This window comes from Sebastes umbrosus, chromosome 23, assembly GCF_015220745.1.
Source record: "Sebastes umbrosus isolate fSebUmb1 chromosome 23, fSebUmb1.pri, whole genome shotgun sequence".
Lineage (NCBI taxonomy): Eukaryota > Metazoa > Chordata > Actinopteri > Perciformes > Sebastidae > Sebastes > Sebastes umbrosus.
In genome coordinates, this window is record NC_051291.1 from 5,331,946 (window position 1) to 5,341,985 (window position 10,040).

The window sequence follows — 10,040 nt, forward strand, 5'->3', positions numbered from 1 at the left end:
AATCAAATTCAAATGGTCAAGGTTTTCAAAGTGCTCACTGAAATTCATATTGTGGGATATTTTATGTCATTGGCGCAGAAGCACTATGGAGGTTGTTTCACACCTGATTGTTTGACATGACAGAGGAAGATTTTAATGGCTGAGAAATGCATTGAATTTTGATGCATACCAATTGGATTGAACCACACTAAAAGGTACAAAAGGGTGTCTTTGTCTTTTCACAAATTGCGTTGATAAGAGAATCCAAGTAAAAGCCATTGAACCTCTTATGGTACGTGTCCACAGCCTCCGTCCTTTCAATGCTTCCCATTCATTGTCTATGTAAGCAGCCGTGCAATGCATTCTAGGAGTGTGGCGGCACGATTCGAGAGATGAGGCGTCACTTTGGCCGCTCCTCATTTGTTTATAGTTGAGGTCCAGGCTACTTGATGCAAATCAGGGGCATCCGGTGCAATTCGCCGCCTCTGGAAACTCCCAAGAGACTTTAAAACTAAGTGTTATCGATCCAAAATAAAGACAGATTTAGCAACTGCATGGCTTATTTCTCGCATAAAATGTTTTCAGAAACACATTTCGGAAAACTATTTTCATGATATAAGAGAAGAAAGTTTCCAAATGAGCTGCCATGTTGGTTCCGGTTTGAAAGCTCGGAGCAACAGCCCTCGAGGGAAACCATTCGTCCAATCAGGTGTCTAGTGTCTAGTGGCAGCCCATCAAGCGTCCAATGCTGGGAAGCGAGGCGATCCCTTGCGATAAAAACGCCCCTGTGGACATTTTGGGGGCATCTTTTTAAAAACTGTACATTTGTAACTCATTTGTTTAGGTCTTCAGCGAGAACAAATGAGAACCACATTAATGGTTTTGGTCTAAGGCATAGAATAATGCGAGCCTAGCTTGAGGAGCTGCTGCTGTCACCAGGTCAAGGTGCAGCATTGAGAGGGTAAATACAATTTAACTGCATTTATTTGCAATGAAAGAACATTACTGTTGCTGAGCCACGTTGCATTTGAAAATATCCTGAAACCTGACTAATATAAACATTTCAAACAGGGTCCACCCTTCAAGCAGACCCTCTAAAACCAAATTCTCACCTCCAGAACATCCATGTTACGTAGCACATAGATCGAGACAAAGAGAGCCAGAAAGAGGAAGATGACTCCGTACTCCCTTCTTATACAAGCTGTGGCCTTCATGATAGTCTTCATCTATGGCTGCGCAGGCTTGTGGATTAAAGAAGAGATTTATTAAAAAAATAAAAACAAAAAACATAGGGGTTACTGCTAAAAACTTGAAATTCCTTTGATTAATCAACCATCAATCAAAGAAAGCAGCTTCCTCTCTTGCAGTTTAACATGATTCAATCTATCCCGCACCCTTTGCCACGTCATGTAAAGAAGTAAATTCAAATACATTTGGATTGTGCTGTTTTTGACATCCTGACACCACATGCTGCAAAGTTACCCTAACAACAAGTTGCACAAATATCTGTTTTCATGTTCATTACAGAAGCAGAGAAGGGATTTCCAGCATAACTTCACCTACTTCCAAGGTGCATGGAGATGGGAGTCTGAAGAGGTAAAACTCCAGCAACTCCAGTAGTATGCAGATCACCTGTATTGTTAGACCAACATGTTTCAGCTTATTGCCTTCATCAGGGTCATCATACAACACACAAACCAATTTGAAAATATAAAACCCTAACCCTCACAGGTACTGCATTTAGCAAAAAAACCCCAAAACAATTGATTCCTGTAATGGCAATTTTCATATCTGCAGTTAACACTGTACCTTTAAATAATCTCAGGGCCTCACATGTTCAACTTTGTCACCATAAAACAGTGACCCGACGGATTTATCTCTTTTGGAGTACACAGTGAGTTTGAAAATAAATGGTACCTAGAGGGCCTTGATAGGGACAAACTCAAGCTTGACTGGCTGTTTGAGTGACTCTGCCTGACACACTTTTTCAGTCTCTATTTCAGATACCACACTCTGATCCCAATGTCTCATTGATCAAATCGAAGGATGAAAGGTGGCAAGATTTGGGACCTTAGACTAAAAGGTGTAATGATGCTACAGGTTGGGAGAAAACAGCGGACCCCAAAGTTGATTTTCACAAGGTCTCTGATTCTCTGCTGTGGTAGACGCAGTCAGATCGGCTGAACTCCTCTCAGACACAGAATGGAAACTGACAAATTTTGCCCTCACACAATAAAAGTGGTTTTCTGTCGTTGACAAGTCGTTGACCAGTCGACCCAGACAGCCAGTTTTGGTTCACATTTTCTTTGAGAAAAAAATTTACAAATTTACGCGTCTTCGTCGAGGATTTTCTGAATCCCCAACGAATCCCCAACCATCTTTAATGCAGCATTAAAGGAAAACCTGGAGAAAACACATTGCAATCTTTTTTTATCTTTTTTACCTTTTTTATTTTCATTCCTATGCCTTTGTTATTTTTTCATTATCTTATATGTGTTGCAGAGTACATCAGACTTGTTAAATTGATTATGCATTATTCCTTGTGCTAAAGCTATGATTGCCTCTTTGATCAAATCTACTGTTGGACAATATGTATATACACCACAGCTGGAGAAAGACATTCCTGACCTTTTTCCACCTCCAGTGTGGACGCCACCATTTTATGATGATATTGCCTGAGATATTTTTATTCCTTCTTTCTCATATACTTAAATCAAAATCACATAGTATCTTCACACTTTGATTTTGTGTTTTACAATGGTGCTAGTAGTAATCAGATATGTTAATTATTAAAGTGAGCATTGAATGCTCAAAGGGGGGAATGTAATGGCAATTTTCATATCTGCAGCTAACACTGTACCTTTAAATAATCTCAGGTCCTCACATGTTGAACTTTGTCACCATAAAAAAGTGACCAGATGGTTTTGCTTTCTGTAACTGTAAACAACAGATTGCTGAAATACTTGTTGTCTTGTGATGCTCTGTTATCTGCTGTGTGCTGACGCATTGATACACATTCTATCCTTCTCTTCTTTGCACTTCTCTTCTTTGTTGGGGGGAAGGAGTGAGGATTAAAGCACACGTTGAGTTTACATGTTATCTCTGTGTTTCTACCAAGTTCTGCATTATTCCTACTTGAAAAGTAACAAAATCCACCTACCAGCATCTCTGCCCAGACACACCAACCCGACTTCAAAGAATTAGCGGTAACGAAGGCCGCCTGTTGAGTCGCCTCACGTCGCCTTTGTGTTGGCCAAAAAGTTGCACTCAAACACACCGCAACGACTACAGCCAATGGCCAACTACCATGTACATTCTGCGCCTGTGTGACATGAAATACTCTCCACACCAGCAGGTCGCTGTAGTCTGTATTTGTCATTCAAAAAGGGAAACCAGAAGACCAAGGACGGTGGATATACAAGCCGTTGTTATGATACGTACATGAAACAAAACGGCGTCTGCCTACCATTTTAACACCACTCTCACTCACCACTTAGCTCCAAAGAACATAAACAGACTATTTCATTCATGATGTAACAATAATATATTTACATGATGTCAACTTTGGTATGATGTTCAGAGTATTGATGATACACTGTTAAATTACATGTAATTGAAAGGTGCTGCTGTTATAGAATCATCAATACTGTATGAAATGTTAACATAATTCTGCTTTTGGTTGTGGGTTGGTGGGAAGTTGTACTTTTTAGCATTTCTTAATATACTGTATACAAAACCTATATGTAAAATCAACCGGGAATAATCATATGAATGGAGATTATTTTCCTAAAAATTCTCATATATTATAAGTATGAATATGAACCCTCTGGGAAGTGTGTTCACTGTTAATTCCATGTTGTGATTTTCTAACAGGAATAAAACAAATTTAGACAAAACAAGGGGTTCTGCAAACAAAACCATTTAATGAAATTTATTTATATTCAGTTGTTTCATAATGAAATAATTGGACTTAGACTTTGCAAACTGTGCTCTATATAGACTTTCATTCATAAAATCAGTCAAAATCCTAAGCAAACATCAAAAATAACAAAGTAAAAAATATGATTTAGCTCTTGCATCCATCATTAAAGCTACAGTAGGTAACTTTAATAAAAATAACTTTTTGTCATATTTTTCTTTGGGCACGGTGGAATCTTGCAAATGCCATTAGGAGCACTAAAAGGTAGCAGAGAGATAGTGACAGTTTGAGCAAATATGATAAAAAAAAAAGTTATTTTAATTAAAGTTACCAACGATAGCTTTAACTGGCTTCCATGGTGTTTATATGTTTGTTCAAACTTCAGAAGTTTAGTTGATGTACGTAATAACCAATTGTAAGAATGCAAGAATTTTAGGGATGCCTGTAAATTCAATTATGGGCATCCATTATTCTTATTTTGAATGTTTTTGAAATATTTTTAAAGGAATACCTCAATGAAGACCTCACAGACCACCTTCTTCCTCTCAACAATTCCTTTTACTGAGGTGTTGATGTCAAGAAATTAGGAAAGCATTAAGGATAATTAATCTCCATAGGCAGAAACACCCCAGAAGTGTGAAATGAGTAGTACGACCAGTATCTAAAAACCCAAACTGATTTGCATTTAAAAAAAATAATACGTCCTTTTAGAATAAGTGCTAAAATGTAAGACCACTCACTGTGCTACGAGAAAAAACAGTATGAAGTTAAATGGGGGTTGGGTCCTCTCACTCAGACTTGATCATCATTCTGGTGGCCTTCACGGAGTAAGGTGCTGGAGATTTCCAAGTATGCCAGTGGAGGCCTGACCCCCAACCGATGTGATTACCAGCTGGATGCCAGTCGCCGTGCAGACTGGCAGATCCGCAGCTGCTGTACCACCAGCCGCCACCGTCTGAAGAGGTGCAATCCATTTGAGCAATGTCTCCAAAGATGCATGGCGAGCAGCCATCACTGTCGCGGTCGACGGTGCTGAAGCCGAAGCCATTCTGGTCAATGCCTGGATAGGCACCGCGGATGGCATCACCTTTGGACAAAGTTGGAAACCATTTAAGGAAGTTTAGAATGCTTTAAAATGCTTTGTAACGCCCCTTGGCATTGGTGTCACGCCCCTTGGCATTGGCGTCACACCCCTTGGCATTGGCATCACGTCCCTTGGCATTGGTGTCACGCCCCTTGGCATTGGCGTCACGCCCCTTGGCATTGGCATCACGCCCCTTGGCGTTGCCATCGCACCCCTTATGTTTGGCATCAAAACCACTATAGTTACCCTCGGTATCACTTTAGGTTTAGGCAACTAAACCCTGTAGTTTAGTTTAGGAATAAACTATATTGTTGGGCTTAAAACTACTACGTTTGTACAGTGAAAATGACACTGAACATTGTGAACACGGGACACAAACGAACAGCTGATTGCAACGTTAAAGCAAAACTTAACGCACAGGACACAAACAGCAACATCTCCTGGATGAAAGCCTTGTGTTTGTTGGACCCATCCACCACCCCTTCCGCCCGCCCGGTGTGTGTCTTTTCCCTACGTATTTTTCGTACTAGTGTTACGTTGTTTCCATACGTATTGTACTTACTTTACATACTTATTTTAAGGCCAACCATGACATTTTTCCTAAACCTAAGTGGTTTTGTTGCCCCCTGCTGGTACTGCACATTTATACACGTGGCAAAATGTGACAATGACATGCTGTCCTCTGGTGGACAGGCGGTCTATTACATGCTTTGGCGTGATATCGGATTGCAAGATGATGGCGCCTTGAATTTGCCTCAATTAAAGTGTTTATCTGTGACATGCGAAAATGTAGTGTCACTGTAGCACAAGTACAGAGGAGTCATAAAGTCAGTGAGGCTATTCAGTAATGTCAGTTATACAGCTCTATCTGGCTTAAGTTTGCTATCATTAGCAAAGGTTAGCCACCATAAGCTACTGGTCATACCAGACCAAGTAAGGCTGTAGTAAAACCTCTGATTGCAATACATTGAGTTGCATTTTTTTCTTTTCATTTGAAAGAGGAAAACGTGTTATTTCATCTTTCAATGTTTTCTCGCTTTAAATCTGGCATGTGTAGCATTTAATGTGTAGATCAACACATCATTAATCTAGACACATTACAAATGAGACCATCCCTGGGTGCTTTACACAACAAAACAGGAAGAGGGTGCTGTTGTTTCACAGAAAACAGAGCTTAGACAGAGTTTGTGCTGAAAGCAGATGGTGGAGGAAGTGAAAGTCAAAGTTTAAATCACTTTTGGGGGGACTGAAGGAACAAAGATCTTTAAAGGGAAGCAACACGTTGAAAATGTCATAACCATAACCTATAAAATCAGCTTTTAATGTGGATACCATCAGAAGTAGTTTCCAGTAATAACATTAAACGTAAAACCTCCATCATTAGCCGTGTTTCCATTCATATATTTTTATTCGCATTAGAAAAGCTGTATGGAAACAGCAAAATTTGGTAATCGACCTCAATTGCAACGAAAAAGTTCTTACACTCGCTTGAGGTGGTTTTTGCCTTTAAGAATAAAGAGTTGATGCACTAAATGGGATATGGAAACACATTCGCAGAATAAATTCGGAGGTAGCGGACATTTAACAGCTGTTTATGCTGTCAGCGTCTTCTCAGATATTCCCATAACGTGCGAATGTTTGTCTTCGTCTCCGAACAACATGAAACATGGCCAATGCTAGCTGACCTGAAAGAACAATTAAAATTTACCCAATTGAAACAAATTCCTGAAGACCTCTCCATTTTTCTCTTCTAGATGGTTAGATGACCAAGCTGACGTGTTTCGTTTCCGGTTCGCAACCTCTACTTCTTCTTCTACTCTGTTTACTGTTGGAATACAGCCATGCGTAACCTATAGCGCCAACTTCTGACCAAGTTTATTCGCTCCAAACCAGTAATTTGCATTTCTTTTTTGGCGACATTTCAAAAGGTTGCTTAAAATTCGCTTGACAATTGAATAGAAACACAACTGTTTTCTTGTGACTTCACAATTGTTTTCCAACCAGCATAACTGAAAAGTGAAATAAATGAGATAAATGTGTGTCTCTAAAAAGCAAAGGGAAAAGAGGGACAATGAGAAAAACTATAAAGCAGCCGTTAGAAAAGCGTGCGGTACCTGCATTTCCGCTGTATTTCCCGACATGCAGTTTGAAAGCTGATTTTGCATTGCCCAATCTGAAGTTCCTGTACTCGGCGAAAGCATTGACATCTTTGTGGTCCCACAGGTCGACCCTCATGGTCCACTTCCTGGTCTTGTTCTTTGTCAGAGAGAAGACGTTCTTCAGGCCGAGCCAGTGGTCCTCTAAGGGGAATCAGCAGAGCACAAGGTAAGGATTTAGGTTTTTCTGAGATGTCTTTGCTTTGGGTTGTCGTTGCTGCAGGATGCAGGGATTTTAGGTCACCTGCAGGTAAGTCAGGCAAGAATTCCGGGACAGCTGAAAGTGCAAGCTTGCAATTTCTGAAGTTCAGACAGTGCTTTCCTCCAGGAGTAGCTAGCAACAAAGCCTGATTTGCATGTTTCTGTGTGGTAGAAAATGTGCACATTGCCCTCAAAATGTCTCAGCTAATGTGGTTTTAGAGCTGGATTGTGTCGGCCTACGACTCATCACTCTCTTGTCACAAAGCATGTGACAAGAGGGGCTGTTTCCTGCCAATGTCAATAAGGAATAATCTCTTTATTTTATTTAACTGAATCCCTAATCTTCTATATCCTGTAGGTTCTTTTGTATTTAAGAAAGACCTCTCTGGGATATTGACATTCACTGTGTGTTAAGTAAGGCGTTTCACGGTCATCGCAAGTTCAATATAGCTTCACACCCATCAATAAACAAAACCAGTTTTAAATTCTTTACTTACGGTTCAAGTTTCCAAAACCCTTTTTATATGCTTTCCATTTCCTGTTGAAGGAAACCGCTCCTCCACTGCGCTTCTGGAACACCGTCCAGCCACCATCTTGCCGCATCTCACAGTAAACCTGAGGAGGTAGTGCAGTAAAACATATGTTAAGAAAACCAGGTGCCAGGCTTTTCACACACTAACTAAAGACTGAGACGTTTTCTACCGAGCTTTGGACAACATGACATTATGAATTAGATAAACAAGTGACATGTATGCTCTATTTTTTGTGCTTTCCAAAATCTGACATGTCACTGTTTATTGATTTCAGTCATGCATATGATTTAAGTTAAAAAAAAAAAAGGACGCAACAGAACAGTTCTACATTTAAAATGGGACATATCATTAGAAACTCACTTTTTCAGTGCATGTGCACATACATTTGGGTATCTGAGTAAAAAAAGAAGTATCCTCATACAACAATTTGTATGATATCTTATGAAAAAGTTATTCCTCCTTTTCTTACGAATGTCCAGCAACACGTGTCAATCTCTGCTCGTTACATGCAACAGTCTTTTCAAAATAAACTTCTATCTGCACAGGAAACAACTTCCTGCCAATGTCCACTTGTTACATGCATACAGTCTTTTCAAAATAAACTTCCATCTTCACGACAAACAGCTTCCTTAGGTTTAAGCAAGAAAGCTACTTAGGTTTGGGAAAAGATCGACATGGTTAGGATTAGGCAACACAACTACTACTGTTTTTTGACCCACCCATCCACCCTGACCTCCTCCCTATGCGGTGTTTGCTGCTATTTATATTTCCTGATTTCACATTTTCCACGTGATGGAAATCAATACGTACGTAATCCACGTAATCGTGAACCGGGAAGTATAAAGAACAAGACTTTTGATCAGGAGACTGGTATTCATGCCCCGTTTGAAACCAGAAGTCAAAGTTGATTTATTTGTCACGTAACTTCCATACTTAAGTAACGCCACTTCCGGAGTTATTTTAACCCAAACCACAATCTTTTCCTAAACCTAAATAAGTAGTTTTATTTTGAAAAGACAGAGGGTGAATACAGGTATATTCAGACAGACAGTATGAGAAAAATAATGTGTTTTTTGAACATTAAAGCATGTAAACATGTTCTAGTAGAAACCCAAAATACAAGTATGAACCTGAAAATGAGCATGATATGTCCCCTTTAAGATTCAGTATTAGTAGCTTAGCTAACAGTCAATTACAAGCAAGACTTACTTTGTACATTAATAATCAGATTTAGGGTATTTTATTATACCTTAAATGGTTTTCTGACACTGGGAGGCTGGATTACATAAACCCCGCTGGATGCTTGTGGCAAGAGAGCCTTAATCTGTGTGCAGTCTGTTCCTGAGGTTAGCATGACAGGAGAAAACCAACACGACCAACATCAAAACTGAATATATGGCACCTTGTACCTTCCATATTACATAAAATTTTAAGGAATTCACCGTACCTTGAGAAGAAAGTTGTTCCTGGTGATTCTAGTAATATCACAGACACAACAGTTTTATAGTGAGACATTAAAATACAGTTTTAAAGCGAGACTTAAAAATACAGACATTGCAGCCAGAGCTGGAGAGGAGTTGTCCGAAACATATTAAAGAGAATAGAGGGGTTGGAAAACATTGGAGAAAGGAGGAGAGTTTGTGTAGTTTTTATTACCTCAGCCTGTTCCGTGCAGCTCAAAATAAATGCCAAGATGAGCACGCAATACCCAAGCAGACTCTTCATTTTGACCTGAGTTTAAAAGTCACACATCAGCCTTAATAGATAATATCTTTTAAAACATTTCACACAGAAATGTAATCTTTTAATCAACACTAAACTGTGATACTTCAATGAATAGTTGACTCACTTTCACAAGACTAAAGGGTAAAACACTACCGTTAACAGCCAATAACAATATAATCACTCTCTCTAACACTTACCCGTGTGTTGGATGAACCTTGTATGCCAGCTCAAATTCCTCAACAGCAGTTGTACCTTTTCCCACCAGCCGAACTACCACACCTCCTTCATGTTTACAGTAAATGCCATCACTTCCTGTCGTGCAGACTGAGCAGGAGCAAAGTCTGAACAACAGACCCAGTCAGCTAACTTCCCCCTTTTTCCTCTGAAGAAACGTTTTCTTTTTTTACAAAAGTATGACACACAGCTTTCACAACTGTGACATT

At 39.6% G+C, this 10,040-nt stretch overlaps 2 protein-coding genes across 3 annotated transcripts in view; one reads left to right on the forward strand and one right to left on the reverse strand.

Annotated features, from left to right (window-relative positions):
- LOC119482567 (NXPE family member 3-like) overlaps positions 1 to 10,040 on the forward strand; it is a 34,241-nt gene that overhangs the window by 13,719 nt on the left and 10,482 nt on the right. The window lies entirely within an intron of this gene.
- Positions 3,883 to 9,943, reverse strand: LOC119482574 (angiopoietin-related protein 5-like). Its single transcript, XM_037760231.1, has 7 exons — positions 9,795 to 9,943; positions 9,529 to 9,603; positions 9,320 to 9,347; positions 9,122 to 9,213; positions 7,837 to 7,954; positions 7,097 to 7,282; positions 3,883 to 4,985 (listed from the first exon to the last, which is right to left on the reverse strand). Exons 2-7 carry the CDS (start codon positions 9,595 to 9,597, stop codon positions 4,687 to 4,689), a joined length of 792 nt encoding a protein of 263 aa, XP_037616159.1. The 5' UTR covers positions 9,598 to 9,603; positions 9,795 to 9,943; the 3' UTR covers positions 3,883 to 4,686.